Source organism: Girardinichthys multiradiatus, chromosome 13, assembly GCF_021462225.1.
Source record: "Girardinichthys multiradiatus isolate DD_20200921_A chromosome 13, DD_fGirMul_XY1, whole genome shotgun sequence".
Classification (NCBI taxonomy): domain Eukaryota; kingdom Metazoa; phylum Chordata; class Actinopteri; order Cyprinodontiformes; family Goodeidae; genus Girardinichthys; species Girardinichthys multiradiatus.
This window is the reverse complement of record NC_061806.1, coordinates 14000421-14025831: the sequence shown is the minus strand read 5'-3', so window position 1 is coordinate 14025831 and position 25411 is coordinate 14000421. Positions and strand designations below refer to the sequence as shown.

The following is a 25411-nucleotide window of genomic DNA, read 5'->3' as shown; positions in this document are numbered from 1 at the left end:
TATTATTTCATTGACCAAAAGGCTACTATTTAATAGTGTAGTTTTAAGTTCACATATACATGCTAGTCTCTCTATCCATTGATTTGTTTTAGCAAAACCCAGTTAGCTGCAAGATTTAGGCAATATTACCTTTTCTAAAATGTCATATTTACACATTTTGTTTTCATGACGGAAACTTACAAAAAACTATCCACAATTTGTTGTTTGCTGATTTTCTCATTCAAACAAGGTATAGTAGTTAACTTTTCAAGCAAAGGTCGCCTCATGTGATAGCTGAATGCAGCCCAAACCAGACTTGTGTGACAGAGGTGAGTGTGTCCCCCGGCTCGGGAGAGAGAGCTCACAGATGGCAGAGAGGTGGATGAGGAGGGGGACGGTCTTCTAAAGCTGCCATTGCCGACTCTGACTCATTCCTTTCTGCTTTTGAAGTCGAGTGAATCACATGCATAATGAAACGGGGGGAAATTCTGCCTATTTGACAGTTTGACATCTCACACCAGCACTGAGCTCCCCCAACTCCCACTCTGACATTCAGCTGGCAAAGGAGGAGAAGGAGGAGGCAGCCAGCTGTTAAAGGGGGAAAGCGGCAAGGAAGGGACGGTATGAAAGGATACAGTGCAAATACAGCGTTGTGAGAAAGTATTTGCTTCCTTAAAGATTTCAACTATTTTTGCTTTTCAGTGTGACGTACTGACAATGTTTCAGATCAAGCAAATGTCAATATCAAACAAGGATAACATTAGTAAATTAAAAAAATAGTTTTAAATGATGATTTATTAAGGAAAAAAGCTGTACAAACCAACATGGCCCCATGTGAAAAAAATAATTTTCCCCTAAACCTATAACTGGTTATGTTACTCCTGGTGGTAACTGCTATAAAGGGATAACAAGCAATTTGTCTTTTACATCTTCTTGGAAGAACTTTGGCCTACTCTTCTTTACAGTCTTGGTTATTTCACCCACGGACTGCATGTTTAAGGGTAAGGCGTACATTTTAGGTCCATACTTTAACTGGGCTACTCCAAAATCTTAATTTTATTCAGAGGTAGACTTGCTGGTGAGCTTTGGATCGCTGCTCTGCTGCATAACCCAAGTTGACATGCACGTGAGGTCACAAACGTATTGTCAGACATTCAGATTCAGGGTTTTCTCCTATTTGTGGCTCCATCAATTACAGCTAGTCATCTTGGTCCTGAAGCAACCTCAAATCATATTTGATTCTGTAAGATGTTCTCTGAAATGCTGTTAGTTTTAAACACACCTTTGAAAAAGTTCCACAGAAAATTTTCCTGAAGGTCTTGAGGATCATTAAGAGGATTTTTTGTCAAATGTGAGACGGGCCTTTATGTTCTTTTTGGTCAACAGTGGTTTTCACCTTGGAACTCTCCCACAAAAGACATTCTTGCCTAGTTTCTGTCCTTTTGTTCAGTCATTAACACTGATCTTATCTGTTATTTTTGGGTTATCTTATGACCTCCTGGATGAGTTGTCACTGTCCTCTTGGAGAAATAATGGAAGGCTGACCACTCCTAGGAATGTGTTTCACTGTTCCATGTTTACTTCTGTGGTTAATTGCTCACACTGTGGTTTACTGGAGTCCCAACACTTTACAAATGGTTTAGTAACCCTTTGCAGAGAGATAGATGGCAATGACTGTGTTTCTCATCTGCTCTTCAATTCCTTTCACGGCAGAACTTTAAGATTTGTCAAATCTTTTAGCCTACTTCGTGTTTTCAGATAAGTTCTAGTTAGAAGATTCCTTGCTTCTACAGGCCTGGGTGTGGCCGATGAAACAGAACCACCAAAATGTGGTTAGTCCCAGTTAATTCATTATTTGACAAGGGGAGCATAAAGACTTTCACATTAATGAACACATTACCGACATTAATGAAATCCTCTTTTAAAAATCTCTGTATGTACCCAAGTTCTCTTTTCATGACATTAAAACTGGCTTGATCTGAAACATTTAAATGTGACAAAAAAGCAAAAACAGAACAATACTTGAGGAGGAATATACTTTTTTTACACTGTGTATCTACATCCTGGCAAGCATATTAGTCTCAAAATCAGTCTTAAAACTCTTCATGTTAACTTCTTTAGGTAATAAAAGCAAGAACTGCTAAAGAAGACAACAAGCATTTGATCAGTAAGAATGGAAATAACTTGACTGAAAATTCTACTGTGTGTTTCATTGAGTTTAACCCTAAGACTTGAAATATCTTGTTAGGATGGATGATTTTTGCACTGCATCGTCTAAAGTGGGAGAGGAGGGAGCACAATTGATCATATTTACAGGTATTTTCTCCACAGTCATTCTCTCTTTTTCAATCTCTTCATCACAATCACATACACCGGATTTGTTAGTGAAAAGCAAAGACGCAGGTAGATCCGACATCCAGCAGAGGATAAGGAGATGAGGATGTGCTCGGATGACGATAGACTTTGTGTGTAACATCATCATCCTTGAGCAACAAAAACCCACACAGGACTGACATTTGCTATTTATTTGTTCTCATCTTTTTGGGCGTGAAGATCAAAGCGTTTTGTTTCCCATTTTACACCAATTCTTTTGTGCTTCTCTGTGAGAAAGACTTTCAAAAGAAGCCAAATGATTCAAAAATGCCAGTCCTTAACAGAAAAGATAAAGGGTGAGGAGAAATAAAACAGAGGAGAGGGGGAAACCAGGACGTAGAGATGGTACAATGGTTAGCTAAGATGGATGCAATGATGTCAAAAGAAAGGGAAAGGCAACAGAGAGAAAGGGATAACTCAAAAAAAGAAGCTGATGGTCTCACGTTCAAAGTCAAGGAAAACTATTGGCCCATGCTCAAGTTCGGCGCAAGCCAGCACTTTCAGGAGGTTTCCCATGAGCCCCCTGGAACAGAGAGAGGGGAGAAGTCTGTGGGTGATGAGGGGATGGCAGTGTCAGGGGTTGTGCGCACATGGGTGTATGGATGTGTGTGTGAGCCATATATGTGTGTGACGTGCAGGAGGCGACGTGGTGGGAGTGGGCGACCGGATGAGAGAGCGGTTTGTTGGAATGGCATGGCGGGAGTAAGGCCTGGGTGATGCATGGCAACACTGACAACAGAGCGTATTCAGTCCCACTCTCTTGTATTCTCACCAACTCAAAATACACCCACATTTTGAGGCACTAATGGCTGCACTTCTCAGTTTAGAAAATAAGGCTTACAGAAGCAAAAGTGAGTTTGAATTCTAATAAAAATAATAAATATAAGGCTAAATCCCCGGAATGCAACAGTTTTTAGCCACAAGTACAGAAAAAATGTAAAGAAAACTGAAGGCTGCTCCCTTTTATATCCAACATATATCTAATCTAATCAACACATATCTAATCCTTCTCAATTTATAGCTTATATAATTTTCCACAATAGGCATAGGCTGGTTTTAAGGTATCATTATCTTAAAAAGTTTTTTTTTTTTTATTTATTAAAATTTTGCATCATACTGTGCATGCAGGTTTTACTCCTTTTAATAAGACGCAATACTCAATATGGAGTTGGCTCCTGATACATTGACTCATAGCGCTCCCCATTCTTCACCTGTCACTGCGAGCCATCAGTCAGCTGTGTATGATTGTCGAAGATTTAAAACGGACAAAAACTTAAAAACAAACGAAAAAAACTATACAACTCTACAAGAAATAGTACACTGTACCGTAAAGGAAAGAATTTACAACATAAGAAAAATAAATACTATACAGTAATTAAAAATGGCATTCCCAGATCAGTGAAATGTTCAACTGAGTAGGGTGATTTGAAAACTTACAAGAAGTGCATATCTAATTGTGCAATAAACAAGCTTACTTTAAACGTGTAACTAAACTTAGCTGGTCTTTATTCTCTTTTTATTTGTCGCTCCACCACTATGAACACGTGTTTAAAGATTCCCAATAGCATAAAGGTCTGTGATATTAGTGTTCTCATTTTTTTTTTTTTTACTTAGCGTATGTGCAGGAGAAGTTACAATATGAGGCATTAGAGGACTTCAGACGGCTCCTGACAAGCCTCAGGAACCATAGATGACTGTTGATACACACCAGTGCCCCCTGCAGGTGTAAATTAAACTGTTGAGGTTTTTTTTCTTATTTGTAGAGTTCATGACCAATGGAGCTTTAGATATTGTCATAATCCATAAACATTTGACCCTTAAGGTTCACTTAGTTAAAGCTATAAACTACAAATAGCTATAGCTACAGGGACAAATAATAACCACTCAGGAGATCAGACAAAATTGAAAACTATTTGATTTAAACATTAGCTGAGTGGATATTTCATCCCGCCCAAGTCCACCTGCTCTGATGAGAGGGCTGCTTCTTGTCAAGTGGGGATTATTACACTAAAATAAGCAAATTAAATTAAGTCTCCAGTGAAAAGGAGATGACACAGGTGACCGTGATCTGAAGGTGAGTCATCCATATTTCTGTGCTAAAAAGCTCTCTAGTTTTATATTGATTACGTGTTTGTAACTATATCAAAATATGAATAACTAAAAATGATGCGTTAAGACTAAAAGGTCCTGGGTTTAAATCCCAGAAAGGGACCCTCTGTGTGGTGTTTGCAACAGGTACCTGACTTCTAACGGCCCTGAACAGCCAATATGTTCATTTGTAAGCAGCACTGATTATAGTACTGCCATTGCTTATGCTTTACTTTTTTATTGCTGCAAATGCTATAGTACCATCAAACCAGTGTATTTTTGATTAGTGTTATCATGCCATTAGAATATCATACCAGCCCATATCTAGCCCGCTGCAGATAATACTGATCTGATTCACAACAATGCCAGTGTCTCATAATGATATCGTCACCATTATCTGTGTGAGAGTGGAACCGAATAGCATCTGATAATGAGAAACAACACCCTCAACAACACTCCATCACACCATCAACGACTCAGCAGCTCGAATCCGAACATCCTCCCCCCCTCCCGACCCCAGTCCACCAACCTCTCACGGCGCCACCTTCCGCTCCACACTCACAATTCAAGCACACAGACACGTGCACACAAACCCACGCACTCACTTACTTTCAAAGTCCAGGAAAAAATGCGGACAGTTCTCTAAATCCTTGCCAAGGACCTTAATGAGGTTCCCCATGGCCAGCGACCTGGACAGGGGGAAACAACAAAAATGCATACAGAACCTGGCAGCCCGCATCAAAACACACAAAACAGACACATGGAAAACACCTCAGGTTTGTTAGCCCATCTGCCTCTCTCCCTTCTTGCTTGCTTCCGCCATGCTTCTGTTGAGGCAGCATCTCCAGAGAGGACGCAGACATTCCAGTCATCAGTGACACTGATCACAGTTTATGTCCAATATGCTGTATCTACTTCCAGCAGGGTCTAAATCTAGCGCTGAATCATTTAGCTCACTTACTGGGAGTCACTAGAGCTGGGCAGTGGTTTTAATCCATTTAGATTTCTATAGTAACCTAATAAAAACTCACCATATACAGACTGCTCCCTTCTAATGGTTTTTATTGGCAGTAGTCTATAGACCACGGAGAATTTTTTTAAACCCTCGAACCAACAGGGCAGATGCCAGAGCTTAAGAGACCACAGATAGAATGAGAACAGTGCTTTTTAAACGTATTCTTAGGCAATGAATGTTCACATTTTACCAAGTTATATTCATAAATATGTATTTCATTGGAATGTTATGTGATAGACCAACAAAAATAGTTTGTAATTGTGAAGTGATGGGAAACTATGTGGTTTATTATTATTTTTTAACAAATAAAAATGTCAAACGTTTTTCTTTTGAGTTCAGTCCTCCTTAGTCAGTATAGTGTAGAGCCAAATTTACCTCCATTACAGCTGCAAGTTTCTTAGGGGAATGCATCTACCAGCTTTGCATATTTAGAGACTGTTTTCTAGAAATAGAAAGTTATTCTTTGCCCAACAGCTCAAGTTCAGTCAGAATGGAAAGAAAATGTCTATTAACATTCATATTAAAGTCTTGCCACAGATTCTGAGTTATGTTTAAATCTGGACTTTAACTTGGCCACTTTGCTCTAAATAAAGAGAGCAAAGTGGAACAGTCAAAAATTCACAATTACAAAGCAAAGTGGAATTGAATTTAGATTCCTTGTTCGTATACACAAACTTAGCAAATAAAGTTAATTCTGATTCTTACACATGAATTTGCTTTGACCTAAACCACTGCATTGTAGCTCTGGCTGTTTATTCCTGCTGGAAGGTAAAACTTCACCCCATTCTCCAGCATGTTCTTATCAGGTCTGACCAGCTTTCTTGTTTCTGTAAGGAATAACTTCATTTCAATGATGGCTTCCTGCTTGCAACTCTTTCATACACGCCAGATTTGTGGACTGCATGACTAACAGTTGTTTTGTAAATATACTATCTTATCTGAGCTGTGGAACACTGCAGCTCCTCCAAAGCAACAATGGGCTTTTTGGCACCTTCACCGATTAATGGTCTCCTTGCCCACGGCTATGTTTTGATAGTCATACTCATTCCATTTTTAGATCATAGATTAAATAGTGCTTCCTGGAATAATTAAAGGTAAAGGACATTGTTTTATACCCTAACCTTACTTTAAACCTCTAAATAACTTTATCCTTTCTGCTGTGGACCTTTGGTCTTCATCATGCTGTTAGTTCTCTAACAAAGATCTGAGCACAGGGCTGCATATACACAAAGATTTACTTACCACAGGTATATTCAATTTACTGGTTAGATTACGTATATCTGAGGCAATTGGTAGCACGGGATTTTATTTTGGTAAATCAGACAAAAACTTGGCCACACTCTTCACAATTATTCACTACTTTGTCATGGTCTATCACATAAAAGGCCAGCGAAATATGCTGAAGTTTGTCATTGTAGCATGTCAAAATGTGAAAAAGTCATGCACTTTTTTAACAAGGCACTGTAGGTAATGTATTAAACTGCTTATAAACAGCTGTTGTGAAAGTTGTGTTACAATTCTAAGGTTTCCCTAACAGATAAACCCTGTTTGTTGAACATCTGAAGCACTCTTTAGAACATCAGGTGGCAGAACAAGAGGGCACAGACTAACAGAATGTTTTAAACCAGACTAGGAAATGTTAAGGAAAAACACAGACACACAGCTGTGTAAGGGTGAAATATTTTTTCTTATTAAACAACAGAAGGAAAAAAGCCAAGTTTTACTTCTTCTGCTTTCTTTATGTGCTATTTTAGCACTCAGGAGAGGCCTATCTGTTCCTGTAGGAAGGATTTACAACCAGCATTAGCATGTTTACAAGAAGCCAGCATCCCGCGCGCAGAAAAAGAACAAGGCCCAGTCTTGTCGTTGTTACTCAGCAAGAACGGGTGTTGCAGTGCAACACCGAGATACAGGCGATCGATGTTGAGGTTTACCGACATCTCCAATAATACCCGTGCCTCCTCAAAAGTCCTAACGCAGCTACATCAGCAAACAAGTACAGCTGCATGCTGAGTTATTGCTGTAACACATGAGTTTAGCAAACACCTCGTCTAACTTTTCCTTATATCCTTGGAGAATCCACGTATAGGAGACTTCTCTTAGGTTTGACGAGCGTGCTACGATGGAGGAGTTGAGGTTCAGCCGGGAGCAACTTACCATGGTATAATAAGTTGCTTTGGTATGAAGCAATGAAAACCTGGTGACGCAATGTTTCTTTTTGTCAGTGGTAGCCTCACGTCAGGCTGCATCCACACACATATATAAGCGCACACATGAGAAGCTGAGACTGGAGCAGCATGAGGTCCATCCCGAGAGCAGCGCTCGGCGGATGGTTGCCAGGATACTGTTGGCTCGGTAATGTTGCCTGCTTGCCATTGTTGAAGATGAAGGAAAAAAGGTATCAAGCTTGCACAAACGAAAGATGTCATTGCTTGTGTCTTTAAAATGAAACTGCACCAAGCATGTCAAGCTTTAGAATGAGGTTATCATAAAAGCATCTCACAAGCGCTCACACCTCTGTCGTCTTACCCTCTTTTCCTTTCAGTGCTGCTCCTCTTCCTCAGTGTCTTCACCCAACTCTCTCCTCCTCCTGTCTTGCTTCTCTTTGTGCCTTCTGAAAGCGTCGCTGTGTTATTCCAACTCAGAATCAGTGGCCCCGGTTGCCACTCACCGCCTCTCTGGAGATTGATGTGTGCTCGTGTCTCTCGGTATCTCTGCCTTCCTCTGTTTGAGTGTGAAGTCCACTTCACACCTTTCTTTTTGACATCTATTTAAAGGCCCGCTGTTTTCTCCATTAGTATTGACCCAGATGCTACTCTATTCTTTTTAACTCTGTTTTTAGAGAATGATGCTCCGCAGGGTTGAGGTTTTCACCACACACAGACCAGAGGCTGCGATAGTTTGTACGTCTCTGCCTCTTTCTGATGTGAGTCTGTCACCTCTCATGCTCTTCTTGCACAGAAAAACTCATTCTCTCTTTTAGTTTCTGACATCAGAATGGGTTCCTCAAAAATATCCCCCGCAGCTCTCCTTTCTGCCTCACTTCTCTATTTCACCAAAGAGCACCACTCCTTTGGCCTTGTTTTGTCAAAGGACATCTCTGTCAGGGGGCCATTCAGTATTGCTGGTGGCCCTTGGGTGTAAAGAAGTCTAAGAGGGAGGAGGAGAGCAATAGGGCCATGCATTACATAATAGTCATTAGATCCATCACTGTGGAAGCATTGAGGCACAGCATTCTTGGAATTAGGAAGTGTGGTCGATGGCTTCTAGTTGCAGTTTCTCATACATGCAAACACATATAATGTTGCATAGCTAGTCTGAAAGTGGAGCAAAAGGCTCCTCTTATGCAACTGGGGAGCAAAAAGAAACCAAACTGAAGGGCTCCTTGAGTCTCAATAAAGACACATCTCTGCAACCACATGGGCCTGAAAAGCAAACCTGGTTTAGAGTGGGAGCCAAGCAGCTGAGCTAAGCCTTCTTGGCTCCTTTCAGCTCCCACTGAAAGAATTCTCCTGTTACAGCTCAGCAGCTGAGCAAAGACACAGCGCCGACTCTCTTTGCCAAGTGTAACTTCTATTAACTCACCAATTCGAGCTTCCTCTACCCTCTGAGAGCCATGCTGGAAACCACAAACTGCCCATAAGTGACAGGGTACTTACTGGCCTGTGGATCAAATCCACCAATTGTACATTCTCAGCTCTCGCCTATCCTCCGACCAATTTTACTTTATATCGCTCCTTGCATATTTGCTCGCTGCGCTTTATTTCCTTACCTTCTTTGCTTGAGTTTATCCCAGTGGAACAGTTCACTGCATCAACCAGGGCTTCTCAGCTCCTCACACTGGTTACAGCATCAGCACACAACACCTGGCAAAGACAGACAGAATGAAAGAGGACCATCATCAAATGCTACACCACAGTGAAATGATCAGGTGCTGAGCAGACAGGAAGTGAAAAAAATCTTTCTTTTCTGCTCTGTGGCTGAAAAACATCAACACCAGTTTGAATTATCCAAGAGCTGACAAACAAGAGCTAAGCCAAAATACTCTATTAAAACCTTATGGGTCTAACGCAGCTTTACTTGAGATAATAGGTCAGTGGTCAGTGTTGGGTCTTCAACACTGACCACAAAACCTCCAAACCCTGAGCAGATCTGATATAGTTCATAATTCCACAGGTAAAAACCATTTTTACAATAGATTTAGGACTGAGACACCGTTGGGCCTTCACAGTAGGACCTGTGTAAGGAATGAGGCAGCATGAGGAACATACATCAAGAACTCTGCAGTGTATCTTGTCAGTTCATGAGCATCAATCTGCACTCTTAATACACACTGGATGCGTTGTGTGTGTGTGACAGAACTGCTTACAGAACCTCCACCATTGAAAGTTACATAAGAACCTTCCATAAGACGCTTGTGTGGACGCTTCTTGTTTAGAAAGGATTGCTGGGTGTCGAACCTTTGAAGGTCAGCCCCCAACAAGACACCGTGATTTTTAAATCGGGTTAGAGTTCAATTTCACAACCCTACCCCTATAAAATAAAAGTGGGGAATTTTTGACTCATGTCATATTTATGTGTATGTTGCCAAGTCGACCAATTACTACTACCCCCCCAAACCACCAATAAAAGCCTTCACAAATATGGGGTGATACGTAGGTGCGATGTGGGGGATGGTGTAAGCAGTGCTGTAGGGTCCATAAACACCTAGGCTAAAACTGGTTTATATTTGGTCAAAAGGAGAAGGTTTTATCTAAGTGTTTTTAGATGTTTATTAGAAGTCTAACTTTAAACCTGCTTTGAATTAGCTTGACAAGCAGAAGAAAAAAAGGAGAAAGCTGTGCTTGAATTTAGGAGCTGAAGACTACTATCATCTTTATCAGGTGTTCTATACATTCAGTCACTTCTGAAAGTTCAAATGATATACAGTTATATATAGTTCAGCACCTTTCACTGGTTCCCTGTCGTTGCTGGTGAAATATGTTTTTTAATAATGCAAATTACATCTGCCGCAGCGGTAGTCTGGCAGCACTGGGTCATTTCTGGTATTAGCAGGTCAGTCACAGAGGTGCAGCTGCTGTATGAGGGGGAAGCAGAGCTTTATGAACTCCTTTAGGATGTAAAGAAAGCATCTTGTTCTCTAAGTCTCAAATGTTAAAAGACAATCTCAAGTTTTTCATTAGGTCTACTGCAAACAAAAATAGTTTTTTTCCCCACACATCTCTATTATTACTGCAAAGTTACAGCTCACAAAATGAGAGAATTCATTCATATTGAGTTAAAAGAAGCTGTCTTTAAATTTCCATTTATGCTTTGCATCATTAATGTATTATTTTCAGTCTTCCTTGTGGGTCTAAGGCTAAGCTCAGACCACTTTTAGACCTGGCAGTTTTGTTGTGCTAAACCCAGACAAGTTACTATGTATACAGTAGCTCCATGTCAGGGCTTTGCATGTAGTTAACATTGACTCATGGCTAAGTGAAGTGTACTTGGAGCCTTAATGTTGAAATCAGGTCTATTGCTCAGTGGGTACATATGTTCATATGGTGCAGGTCATGACCGGCTTGAGCGACTGACTCAGGAAAGGCTGAAGCAGCTAAAAGAGCGGCTTGATTTTGGGGACTAACTCTGTTGTGGAAGAGGCCTTGAAGAGCAGGCTCTGTAACGCTATCAAATACACTTTAGTTCCAAGATACACAAACACCCAAGACCCTCTGGTTAGTTGACTTTAGGACCTAGTTTAAGAATAATGATGGGGTGTTTTGCTATATTCTGTAAAGCCAATTAATTCAGAGCCATTGAAAACTCATAAAATCAAACCTGAATTTACCAGGACGCCAGTAAAGAGAAGTCTGCAGTGGCACCAATGTATTTCCTTCCTTTACAAGTGGCTGTATTTTGTAGTAGGTGAAGACAATAAAGACATTTGTGCTCAGTGCTTACCTGGGCCACAGTAATCAGGCCAGTTATAGATTCATGTTCTATACTCGTTTCACTCTGTTTAGGTTTGCAGGGGAGCTTTAATCTATCCCAGTAGTCAATAGCAAGAGTCAAACGGCCGCAGGGTATGCCCTGGACGGGTCGCAAATCTACCTCAGGGCAAACCGAGACCCTTGACATGAAGTAAAAGGAATTTTTTTCCGCTCTTGGAGGAAGCCAGGGTATCTGGAGAAAACCCACACATGCCCTGGAAGAAAATGCAAACTCCACTCAGATACACTCCAGCCTTGTATTAACAAAATAGAACTTAATAGGTTAAAACTGATCTGTTATCCAAATTTAACTGAGAAAGGTCATAAAACTGAAAAATAAACAAAGCCAAGTAGCTTGCGCAACTTTGTTTAAAAAAAGTCTGTTAAAACAATGTCTGGAAAGCAGAATGTGCATCTTGCAGTTTCTTTTTGTTTTGAAACTTGTTAGATTAATCTCATTCCTGTGCATCTCACACAGCCTGAGCCCTGTTTTACCCGCTGGCTGGTGTAACTATTAACACTGCTGCTGCTGCCCTTGCATCATCAAATCTCATCAGGAGAGAGTGCAGACTGGAAGAAGATGGGATATTTGCAGAGCGGTTGCTAGGGAAACACAGCCTCTTATTCTCATGGCAACGCACAGTCGGGCATAGCTTGCTGTTTTCACTACGCTGCATTGGTTAGACAATGATGGACCATACTTGGTTTATTATTTTCTGTATTTGGGGATTCATCTTATGAGGGCTGTATAGAACAAGCTTCACTCCTGGAATTCCTCATCCAGTCCATTATTGTGGGAGCTTAACCATAAATGATCCATTTTAAGTGCTCAATGGCTACTGATCTTCTCTGTGAATAGGCAAAATCTGGATCCTTTTCAGAGGCCAAGGTGAGAGCATGATCTAAACATTAAGGTACAGCAGGTTCACACCTGTGGACAGAGTGGAGGGGAATGTCATCAGTTTGCGAGTGGGGTTTATCTGTTTTACTGTGTTCATCTTTGTTTGCATCAGATTTGCAGGAGAAATTGACAAAATCTCATCACCTTACAGTGTGCAAAGCCATGATCTTTGGGACCTTGGTTTTGTGTTTTGCTTTATTTTGGTATTTCCTGTTTATATTCAGCTCCCTTGTTCCCTGTGTGTTCTATCAGCTATGCCCATTTTCTCAGTTGGAGCTGTTGCTTTTGCTAATAAAGTATTCGACGTATCAAAATGAGTGCAGGTTTCCAATTTTATCCTAACCCCAGGGCTCTTACAGCACTGATGGATTATTATTTTAAGTTCTGCTAATTAGTTAAGAGCTTCCGTTTGCTGTTTGAGCTCCAAACCCACTGTTTGCATTCTCAGCACTTTTTTATTCAACCACGAGCTGAAGTTGATATAACTGCACTTCCCATATATATTTTTATACTTCATGTGCAGTATAGTAGCAACTGCAGTTTCATTTTATTCCATCCATACCCCATCTAAGACGTTTGGGCTTAAATGTTGCGTTGTTTTCCGGTGATGTCTTCTTTTGTGCAAGGATGTGGTCTAAAAGTATGAATAAAGACTGCATGATTATTTTATTATTTTGTTTGTTTTTGCCTCTTTGAACTGGAACGGGCTCAGAACCACGTTGGTGGAAAGGGGTAGGTATGATCAGAATCAGACTGTGTGTTACTGGACTGTTTTGAAACGAACTGGACTGATTTGTATTGAATATAGTCAGACTGAACTGGACTTTTTTTATCTTGTATAAATAAGATGTATAAAAATTGAAACTCAAGTAAATTGAACATAGGGTGTCCAGAGACAGGTACAAAATAAAGAGGTTTAAAATTCAACCATAACTTCATAAAGCTGAACTGACGGGCCCGTTTTGGAGCACATTGACTGAGCTGTGACTGGGTTAACCACAACAGTGCCAGACAGCAGCTGGAGGCATTAAGGATGAGTTGTTGGAAATTTTAGCATGAGGATGGACAGAAAAACATTTCCTAAACCTGCTCTGAGTCTGAATTATGCATTCCTAAAAATTGTAAATAAATATATCTGCAGTAAAAGTTTCAGAGGACAATATTCTGTCCACATCAACCAATATACAATACTGCTTGTGCAGAAAGCAGGTCAAAAATAAAAACAATATATGCACAGCTGCAGTATATAGGGTTGGTATGTATTTCTGAAACTTAATCATTCAGATCCCGGAAGAGTTTGATATTGATACTGCACTTATGAGTGTCATCATGAATCAGTGTCCTGTTAATCAAATATTAGACTGCTAAGCCTTCTCTAGAGAGCAGACACTATCAGAACCAGGCCCAGTCAGCTGGAGGGGACAAGATTTAACTGTACAGCAGCTGCTTTCTCAGCTCCATAAATATTCATGGATGCGTTAGGAGAGGCAGAAGCCACAAGCTGATTGGATGAAGAGACCTGTCTGTTTTACTCAGCTCATATTACTTGTTTAAAAAAGGTAATTCTTGTTTTAATCACATCTGGCTTTGATTTTGTTCACTCTCTCCAGCCACCACTGAGCTCCTCTTTTATGCATCCTGCTTGATACAGCTTCTCCTTGCATACCTGTTTGACCTGTTTGTTTTGATCCTCTGCCCTTCTCAGCATTTTCTCTTCTAAAGGTAGACATGAGTGCAGGAGGCTGCGGTTGTGTCTTAGAAGAGAAACATACCATGGTAAGTTGTTTGATTGGCCAGAAGAGAATCAGTCAGCCTTTTCAGGTTCATTTAAACCATATAGTGTCCTTTTTATAATAAATTGCTGATATTATTGGTGAAGTTAAAGGGTGATCGCATAAGGAAGGTCAGGTTATTTAAGGACAGAGAGGAAATGAGAAAGGAAAAAAAAACAGTATATGTGACAAAGAGTGAGTTTCTGGAATAAAATGGGAGCTAACACTGTCAAATGCAGCTAGACTATTATTGCTAATGGAATCCTACAGCCAACTGGCCTCAGGCCAAAGACACACTTCTGCAATGATAGACAACTCAAAAGAATCCTGAAGAAATGTTGATGATCCCTGCCACTTACTGTGTTGCACTGTGTACCACCAAAATCAATCAATAAATCATTTGTTCATGGATTAACACAAATATACCAAGCTGATATCAGCAGGTTAATAAATCGGGCCAATGGTAGTACTAATAAAACAGTGATACTTTATGAAAAAGGGATGGGTGGCATTCCCTAACTTTCCAAGATGATCATTGTATTTCAGACCAAACTATTCCCTCACAGCCAAATTAGAAATGTGTGTTGGATTTCTTTCAGCCAGCTGACTGGATGTGTGCAAGTAAAAGTGGAGGAGGGGGAGCACTGCGTCACATTACATACAGCAGGGGCAAACTGCAAAATGGATGGATGGATGGATGGTTAGGAAGGAAGGAAGGAAGGAAGGGGTGCACAGCTCTTTAGTGTGAAAAACACATGCCGCTCCAACAAGCAGAAAAAGAAAAAAAGCTAGTAATAATGAATAAACTAAAAACAAAAAATAATGCATGAAGAGAAAATAAAAGCTATTTTTACAATTAAAACTGCATATGATGGGTACTTCATATTCCATAGCCACATACAAACGTATATGACCACAATAAAGGACCGAACTGGGCCATTGTGTGTTTAAATCAATAGTCAGCAGCTTGTGACCACAGAGGAAAAGTGAATGAGTTGACCCCTGACCCCGGTGAACCCAGCAGTCCATATTCAGCTCCGTGCACTGAAGCCCACCGGAGAGAATTGGCCCGTCCTTGACGGAGGCGATGCTCTATCACAGAGTGCTGCATCGTGTCTCACATGGCAGAAGATGCAGTGTTACACCATTCCCTGCTCCGCTGGGAGGAGGAGAATAGTAGCAGCAGCACCTTCAAACACCAGAAATTGGCTTCAGTGTAAGGTAAAGTTGATGGTGTGGAGAGGTAGGTGGGCAGTGATGGAATAGGATAAGAGTGGACTAAAAATGGATGCGGTCAATCCCTGGTGTGAAAGTGTAAGATCTTGGCTGTTTTTCAGGCTTATTCCTGTCTAATGGGGTATTTTCTACCCCTGTTGTGTTTTGGTTGTTTGGATGAAAATAGGAATGGAAGCTCGGTAGACAAGGGCCTATAGTGATTCAGAGCAAACAAAGGAAACAGCAGATAAAAAAAAAACTGTGGTCATATTGTCTCACAAGCCTCATCTAACATGAAATAAAAGCAGAGCTGCCAGCATCCTGGTGTGTCCGAGGCATGCTAGGCTCTGGTATACACACATGAACAAACACAGACTCCCTGTTGTTTTGACTTCATAGAGTTGCACAAATTAAGAGAAAGTATTTAAAAGCCAGAACCTCACACACACACACACACACACACAGACACAAATACACCCTGAAACTTACTGCGGTACTGATTAAAAACTGTAAGGCGAACTGAAGCTTACAAATCTGATAGCACAGTTCTACGCTATGACTCTCCTGCTCTCTGTTCTCCTCCAGACTGTGGAGGCTTCCAAAAGCTGAATGTAAAACTTGTGCTTGACTCGAGATAGAGAAAAGACTAAAACGATGTTGAATTGGGGCATGCAAAAGTCCAAATATGACATCAGATGGAATGATTCAGGCCATACAACAAATAGAGCACATGGACACAGGGTATTGACTTTGAACTTTATAGAACGTTCTTTGCATCTGTCTTAGGACTACTGTATGATGAGGGAAAATCTGTATGGTTATGTTTCTGCTCCACTGGTTGTGTTATCAAATACAATTCTAAAACATGATACTACAAACCTGACGTGGATAAGGAATAATGAGTCTCTCTGCCGTGATGCTATCTTAAAAAAAAATAATGCTTACTGGACTGTAAACCCACTCAGTTGCAGTACAAATGGGAAAGGACTGCAGATATTTGCCTTAGACATGTAAACAAATCTATCCTGATCTCATATTTTACATAAATGACCTGCAGACCCTAAATCTGCTCTCATCAACACATACAGGTCCTTCTCAAAAAATTAGCATATTGTGATGAAGTTCATTATTTTCCATAATGTCACGATGAAAATTTTACATTCATATATTTTAGATTCATTGCACACTAACTGAAATATTTCAGGTCTTTTATTGTCTTAATACGGATGATTTTGGCATACAGCTCATGAAAACCCAAAATTCCTATCTCACAAAATTAGCATATCATTAAAAGGGTCTCTAAATGAGCTATGAACCTAATCATCTGAATCAACGAGTTAACTCTAAATACCTGCAAAAGATTCCTGAGGCCTTTAAAACTCCCAGCCTGGTTCATCACTCAAAACCCCAATCATGGGTAAGACTGCCGACCTGACTGCTGTCCAGAAGGCCACTATTGACACCCTCAAGCAAGAGGGTAAGACACAGAAAGAAATTTCTGAACGAATAGGCTGTTCCCAGAGTGCTGTATCAAGGCACCTCAGTGGGAAGTCTGTGGGAAGGAAAAAGTGTGGCAGAAAACGCTGCACAACGAGAAGAGGTGACCGGACCTGAGGAAGATTGTGGGGAAGGGCCGATTCCAGACCTTGGGGGACCTGCGGAAGCAGTTGACTGAGTCTGGAGTAGAAACATCCAGAGCCACCGTGCACAGGCGTGTGCAGGAAATGGGCTACAGGTGCCGCATTCCCCAGACCCGGGCTACAGAGAAGCAGCACTGGACTGTTGCTCAGGTGTCCAAAGTACTTTTTTCGGATGAAAGCAAATTCTGCATGTCATTCGGAAATCAAGGTGCCAGAGTCTGGAGGAAGACTGGGGAGAAGGAAATGCCAAAATGCCAGAAGTCCAGTGTCAAGTACCCACAGTCAGTGATGGTCTAGGGTGCCGTGTCAGCTGCTGGTGTTGGTCCACTGTGTTTTATCAAGGGCAGGGTTAATGCAGCTAGCTATCAGGAGATTTTGGAGCACTTCATGCTTCCATCTGCTGAGAAGCTTTATGGAGATGAAGATTTCATTTTTCAGCACGACCTGGCACCTGCTCACAGTGCCAAAACCACTGGTAAATGGTTTACTGACCATGGTATCACTGTGCTCAATTGGCCTGCCAACTCTCCTGACCTGAACCCCATAGAGAATCTGTGGGATATTGTGAAGAGAACGTTGAGAGACTCAAGACCCAACACTCTGGATGAGCTAAAGGCCGCTATCGAAGCATCCTGGGCCTCCATAAGACCTCAGCAGTGCCACAGGCTGATTGCCTCCATGCCACGCCGCATTGAAGCAGTCATTTCTGCAAAAGGATTCCCGACCAAGTATTGGGTGCATATCTGTACATGATTATTTGAAGGTTGACGTTTTTTGTATTAAAAACACTTTTCTTTCATTGGTCGGATGAAATATGCTAATTTTGTGAGATAGGAATTTTGGGTTTTCATGAGCTGTATGCCAAAATCATCCGTATTAAGACAATAAAGGACCTGAAATATTTCAGTTAGTGTGCAATGAATCTAAAATATATGAATATTAAATTTTCATGATTACATTATGGAAAATAATGAACTTCATCACAATATGCTAATTTTTTGAGAAGGACCTGTAGTTAGATATAATCTTCCAGTGGGGATAAAAGGTATCTGATGTCTTTCTTTTTTTTTATTCTTTAGACACAAAGAACTGTTTTATTTTAATGTGGAGAAACAGAATGTCAAAAAAATCCATAATAGACATTAAAGACCACATTAAAGATACAAGTTAAAAATTAGCTTTGCATGAAATAATCTTTTGAACATCAGCAAAACATGATTTAGGATGTGTTAGAGAAACATTTCCTGGTGTGCACAGTGCTGAGGCATTTTCTGTAGTTTCCTTTAGCGGGCTTCTCCAAGATTTCAGTCAAACACAACATGTGGTAAAATATAATGATCTTGGTGACCTGGGTCCCAATTGCTTTCATATCAAGCTCGGCCTGTGTAACTTAGAACTGATTCCCAACGTTTCTTATTATCGTCCTCACACAGGCAAGATCCTACATGGATCTCCAAGCTGAGGGCCATTAATAGTCATTTTATCTAGTTCAAATTAATCACACCAACAGCTGTCACAAAGTATCTTGCTAATGGTCTTGTTGCCCACTCCAGCCTTTGACAGAGCTACTTTCCTGTCCCTGTGGTCCTTTGGCAGCTCCTTGGGTCTTCCACATGTTGGTGGTTAGGTTGATAGGGAAGAAACAGGTGTGGACAGGTGTGCTTTATACATTAGTTGAGATCTTTAACCGAATAACTGATACATTTATTTGCCACTTGGTCCATATCCAATCATGTGGACAGAGAACCTTAGCTGCAGTGTAAAGGAGCAAGTATCTCTTGCAGTCGTTGACAAGTAAATAAGTTTATAACTTTTATGGATTGAATTCCTTCTGGATTTTTGTTTGGTATTCTGTCTCTCGACATTAATATTATACTACCATAAAAATAATAGAGAAGTAATTCCGTTGTGAGTAAACTTACAAAACCAGTAGGGGACTAAATAGGTATTTCCCTTGATGTAAATATTTGGTAATGATTTGTCCTCTAAGTCACTAAAAATGATTTGCAGAACAATCTTTCTCTCCCTCCATTTTGCTCACTTTAGCCTCCCACTTGCTCCCATTGGTTTCAGTTTCCCTGAGTCCGGCGTATTGATCTTAAATATGTCCAGAGGGCAAACATTCTGGCTACGTGTTGATGTTAGTGGACAGCGATTGATCTTATCGACAGGCTGGGATATCATCAGAAGTCCTGTGAGGGTAAACTAATTACTCTAAGAAAGTTTTCCTCTCCTTCCTTCGTTCATTAAAGTTTTGCTGCTTAAGTTATGTTTGGTTAGAGGCTGGGAATGAGTCACTATGACCTGTTTCAGCAGGACATCTTTAACTACATTTAGAGGTAGGCTCTATGATTCAAGATTTATGAGATCTTTACTCCCTTGGTGCTCTCTGAATCAGTGGGTTGCTTTAGAGATTTCTTTATTAAAAACCTGGTTGAAAACTTTCTCTTGTCAAACCTAAGAAATTCAAAGTCAACTTATTTTCTGCCCTATTTAATCATTCTAAAGGTCAAAATGTATTAAAATGTACTAAGTGGAGTTCTTTATTTTAAATGCATTGCTTTTGACCTTTCTATACAACAAAAAAATCTACAACTGCATCTGGGATTTTTGAAACACTCCTGAGACATGAGCAAATTAAGTTATTCTATTTGTATTGGGAAGTCGAACTTAACCTAGTAAAGGTCAGAAATATAAGAAGTCCGACTTTGAAAAGTCGGAAGTCTCTATTCCCAACTTCAGGATCCAATATGGCTACCACACACATAAAACTTAGGGAAAGTTGCAGAAACACAGTATTTATTAGCACATCTGGCAGTGGTATCTCATAACAGCAGCAGTACACAGTACTCTATAACCACTGTATGTGGATATGTTTTTTTGGTGTACAAATGCAAATAATGAAAAAAATAAAATTGAATGTTATGAGTTTGGTTTTCTGGGCCCAATTCTTTCAGAAGTTAAATTTTAGGTCAACAGTTGGAGCTAAAACTGCTTTTAGTCCTGATTCCTGTTTGAAAAACAACACATTTTTTCATTCAAACCTCCCTAGGCTCTTTAGTTGTGGCAATATGTCTGTCATGTTGCATCAACACGTGTAATTCACTTTAACATTGTCATAATCTCATTTGTAAGTTACTTTGGATGAAAGCGTTTGCCAAATGCAGAAACATAAACATAAACAAAAGGGCCTTGCAGATAATAGTGAGGGGAGCTGAAAGGGTCATTGCAGCGTCCCTACCCTCTTACCAGGATCTTTTTCAGATTCGTCACAGGAATAGGGCTCTGAACATTGTCAGAGGCTCCTCAAAGCCTCTCCATGAACTTCTGTCACCAGACAAACAGGACTGCAACATCCAAAGCAGAAACAACAAACTACCACAAAGCGTTCTGCCTCGAGCTGTTCAAGTGTTAAACAGTTGGCACTTTATGTTATCGCCGCTATTTTATGTTTTTAGCTAGGTTGTGTTTTTATGTATTTCTGTTTTATTTAATCTACTTTTGCACAAGTCACAGAGAAATATGCTACTATGCTACTAGCTTTACACAAAATGACAATAAACTGATTTGATTTGGTATTAGAAAATGGGTCAGTGTCAATAGGACAGTACTTTTCTCTGTTTCATTTTCCTTTTTAGAAGAACTCCTCCAACAGGAACCGATCTAACAATTGTATGATGCTGGTGTTTAGCCCAGAAAAAACCTAATCATGAGCTACTTCATTACAACAGGCTGAAACTGCAACCAGAGCAGCAATATCCTTCGATTCATATTTAAAATGCTATTTCATTCTTTTTACATGCATGTATTATACTGTGGATATATTAAAAAGATGACAGTGAGACCGCTATTTCAAGTTCAATTAAATGAGTAAATCCCTCTAAATTCATTCTAATGATTATCAGCTCCAATTATAGTAATGTCTTGTTGTTAGTTAGTGATGAAACTCTATTGAGTTTCCCTCTGGAAAGAAAATTTCTCATTAACAGAAATCTAAAGATTTCAATTTATTACCCAGCATGAATTATTATTAAATTGAGATTAGTGTGTTTGTTTTCTTCTGGATTCAGACTTGAAGCTACATGAGTTAACCTGCTTCTGTCAGATTTATTCTAAAGTTGTTTTTATTTGTATCGACCTTCGCTTTTAACTTTGATCCTGAAAGCAAATAAACATATATGTAAAGGCATGAGCCTGGTCTATAAACGTCTGGCATTTGTTTTAACTACTGCAAGCCCTATGACTTTAGCTGTAAGTTGTAAATGTTATACTTTACTATTCTATAGCACATGAACTCTCTAGCTTTCTATTAGAGGAATTGCTCTCACTGTGCTGCCCTTTGCCGCCCTAGCCTTCGGCCCCTTTAACAATATCATCACCAGCTCTGAGGAAGTAATCCCTAAATACGAACAACACTTGATTAAAAATAGTGAGTGATGAGTGATATAGCAGCCAGACACACACACACACACACACACACACACACACACACACACACAATAACCAGGTGAAGACGGATGACATTTCAGGTTCTGGTGTTGTTTCAGCTCTGTAACTGATCTAATTCATGTGGAAACCTAAAAGCCCTGAATGACAGATATTTCCAACAGATGTAATTGATCGCACTGTTTGAAAACGACTGCTAAATATGAGAATCTATTAAGGCACAGCTGTGTCTGCAAAAGCAAATGCTCCTCCACATTTAAATGACAGGTAAAATTATTGAAATCTATTAAAGGATTGAATAGATTTCAATAATTCCTGCTCCATGTTTTTGCCCTTCCAGCTAACTTCACACAGCTCCATCTCCTGTTTCAGCCCTCCCAGCGCCTATCAACAGGCATATTGCTGCTTTCAAGCTGTATACCTCCACAGCGTGAAGTGCATACAGTGCCTTGCAAAATAATTCCTTCCTTTTAAACCTTTTCACATGTTGTCATGTGACAATGACAACATGTGAGGGTTTTCAGAACTTTTTACAAATAAAAATCTGAAACGTGTGGTGTGCCCCTGTGTTCTGATACTAATAAAAAAATCAGCTGCAACCATTTGCTTCAGAGGTCATCTAAAGGATAACTGGGTCCACATGTGCATAGTTTAACCTCAGTATGAATACACATTACCGTGGATACAACATCCCTAGCATCATGGCAGCGTAATGCTACGGGAAAGCTTTTCTTTCCGCAGGGAAAAGGAAACTGGTCAGACATAATGGGAAGATGGATGACGCTTTACACAAGGGAATCCTAGAATAAAACCTGTTTACCAATAGAATCAAGCAGGCCTGCATTAAATGTATCCACAGCCACATCTCTGAGTTCCCCACAAGCTAATAAAAAGAATTCAGACCAGCTGCTGTAGCCATGTTGGGGACACAGCACACATGTGGAAGATGGTGCTCTGGTTAGAAAACACCACAACTGCACTGTATGAAATTATGGTGTGGATCAAAAAACTAACACATCCAAACACAGAAACATGGGGGTGGGAGCATCATGCTGTAAAACATCTCTATGGTAGTGCCGGCCATACCAGCCACAGCTATGATGACTTAATGGCTCAATTTAAAGCATGTTAATGTATTAGAAAGATCTAGTCAAAGTCCTGATCAAAATCTAATTGAGAATCTGTTGCAAGAATTGAAAACTGATATTCTCTCTTCCAATCTGACTGCCCCTGAGCCACTACTTTTTTTTTTTTTTTTTTCTAGCACACAAAATTTTAATAAAATACATAGAAGTTTAAAATTGCTGGAGACTGCGAGAGAACTTAAAGCTTTCTCCTCTGTGACACACCAACCCCCAACCCTGTCTTCTGCCATGTCAAACACCTCATCCTGACTCATGGTAAGTCAGGCTAATCAGATGCCTCACCCTGTATGGAATCAGGAAGTGGGGCGTTGTGGGTTGGACAAAATCAGTAATACTCTGCAAAGACAGCAGGAGGGAACGATTGTGCGGTCCCACATGCTGCTGATACAATTTAGCAGCAGGCAATTAGACTTTTTGAGTGGGAGAAAAGTGACACAGAGCACCGAGTTCATGAAGACTGAGCGAGCAGAGGATTACTGAAACTGAGAATTAATTAAATATCGGGGGCAATAATGGATAGGTGAGATGAGTTGGAGAATGGACAGCTAGATCTCCTCTAACTGGAGGAAAAAAAGGAGAGAGCGAAGAGGAGGATACGGAAGGAGGGGGTGCATGAGACAAAAGAGTGACAGTGAAGGAAGGAGCAAGGAGGAAATGCAGACGGGCATGTTTCTATGGGCGCTCAGGACAGATTTGGGGTGAGGAAATCTTACATCACTGTGGCGGGCCAATCAAAAGTCTCGTTTAAGATGTTCAAAGGGAGTGTCCTAGCAACAGCGAAGTAAATACCATAGCAGCGGCTAAAAAAACAAAAAACTATTGGCACTCGCACATGATTCAAAAATTCTTGCACTCTGCTCTATGTAAAGATAGTTGTAGTGATCTATAAGGATATGCAAAAGAATATATATATATACATACATATATATATATATATATATATATGTATATACACAACAACTGCAACATAGAGCTATAAAGGGGCATTATTATCTTAGTGTGTCAACAGTTTCATCATCTCCCCTTTCAATAATTTAGCCTCAGTCAGCAGATTACAGGAAGAACAGGCACAGATCTGACATTTCAATTATAAACCTTTGCTGCTCTTCAACACTGCTTCCTCCTTTTAGCAATCCCTTCATCCACAGCTTCTCTCTGCCCTCCTCGCACACAAAGACCTGCAGAGTCACAAGGCAGCTTGCAAGGTCTCTTCACCCTTTCTGCCCCCCCTCTGCTTACCTATTTTTTTTTTCTTTTTTCACAATTGCCGAAATAAAACTGTCCTGGAAAGCCTTTGCTCTCATTCATTTGTCCCCTCCATTCAGTAACCCCCCCCCCCCAAAAATCTCTCCCTCCACCGTTTTCCATTCCGGATGCCTGCAGCCACACCGTTTGGATTGCTGTTGCAGTCCTGTGGGGGCTTTTGTTTTTAGCTAGCTGTTTGCAAACCTGACTTGTGCTGTCACCTTTACTTGGTTATAATGCATGTGACGAAGCCGAAAAGGTGAGGGGCCTTACATGCCTCTTATCAATGAGCATCTGTTATTTGAGACATATGCATGTGCTGAGATGGTGCTTGGTATGCCCTACATCACTGAAAAAATCCACACAAACTTGATGTTTGCTTGTTGATTTGAAGTATAGATCTTTGCTAAGTGGTCAGATGTGTTTGAGTTTGTGACTATGCTGGTCCAGCTGGGCAATGCAGTCAAAAACCATTCTGACTAGCCCTGTGGGGTTTACATTTCATGCACTCCTTCTCTGCCACAGGATGAGATCCTGACTTCCATCTATCCACCATCCAGCTGAAACTAACCACCAGTCACTTGCTGGCCCCCCATCATGACCCACATCCTGCATCCCTCAGCATCCTCTCTCTCTGATACTGATGCTGCAGGGTGGGACTATCCAGCTCCCTTCTGCTATCAGCGCTGAGAAGTAAAATGAAGAGCGTAAAGATGTCAGCTTACCGGCTGGGCAAGCAGGATGGGAAGGACAATGCCTCTAACGCCGATGCTCCTTCCTCCTTTCTGGGCAGAGATGGATGCAAGCAAAACAAAAGAGGTGGATGGAAACAAACAAATGTAACAACTCTGGCAGCCGAATGAAACGAAAAAAGGGAGAGAGGAAAGAAAAAACTGAAGGAGAAAAAGGTCCCTGTGCCACTACAGTGCATGCACTCAGCGAGGCTGTTTTATGGTTGTGAGGCAGAGGGCTGTAGATTCACCTAAACATCAAGCACACGCACTGCCTCACGCCATGCAGCCCTCCCTCTCCCTCTCTCTGTCTCTGTCTCTGCACTAAAGACAGCAGCTGCTGCTCTATAAGAAACAGAACACTGTGTCCCCCTCCCTCTCGCCTTCTCCTCCTACCTTGCTCGCTCACAAAGACCCCCATCTCACACATACATTTAAAATGTCCTCACACACACACACAAACACACACCCTCCCCCACTTTTGACTAATATCTCCCACTAGCCTGCTGGCAGTGAGATTCTGTGTGCCCTGACTTGTTTTTATGTGCATATGTATTCAGGGTATTATTGTGTTTGACATTGTTTCAGCTGCAGAATGACTTCTTCTGTCCACACAACATGAAAATGAATCATGGTGGAGAAGCGATGCGCATCGGTGTATTTTTACAAAGTGTGTGGGTGACTGTTGAGCATTGTTTGCTACTGTGCAAATAGGAGAAAGGAAATTTAATGTTCCTTTTATGTTCTGCGGTTATCAGTGGTGTAGGTGTGAGTATTTGCTCTTAGATTCAACTGGAAAGAGAAACTGTGAGCAAAGAGGTATTCATAAAACTTTTGCCCTTGATGTGCCTTTGCTTGGTTGTGTGTGGATCTGTTCTCATCTTGCTGT

The 25411-nt window shown here is 40.7% G+C and overlaps 1 protein-coding gene across 5 annotated transcripts in view; it reads right to left on the bottom strand.

Annotated features, from left to right (window-relative positions):
* The window catches only part of fam49al (family with sequence similarity 49 member A, like), a 41645-nt gene extending 16794 nt beyond the window's left edge, over positions 1-24851 (bottom strand). The window contains exons 1-4 of one of the 5 annotated variants that reach the window (XM_047383571.1): positions 24517-24851; positions 9228-9321; positions 5050-5129; positions 2796-2875 (exon numbers count right to left, since the gene is read on the bottom strand). In XM_047383571.1, the coding sequence (XP_047239527.1) occupies positions 2796-2868 (73 nt within the window). In that variant the 5' untranslated portion in view covers positions 2869-2875; positions 5050-5129; positions 9228-9321; positions 24517-24851. Of the gene's footprint in view, positions 1-2795; positions 2876-5049; positions 5130-7984; positions 8432-9227; positions 9322-24516 lie in introns of those variants that run through there. The other 4 variants (XM_047383570.1, XM_047383573.1, XM_047383572.1 and 1 more) reach the window with 4 other exon arrangements.
* Positions 24852-25411: the final 560 nt, after the last annotated feature.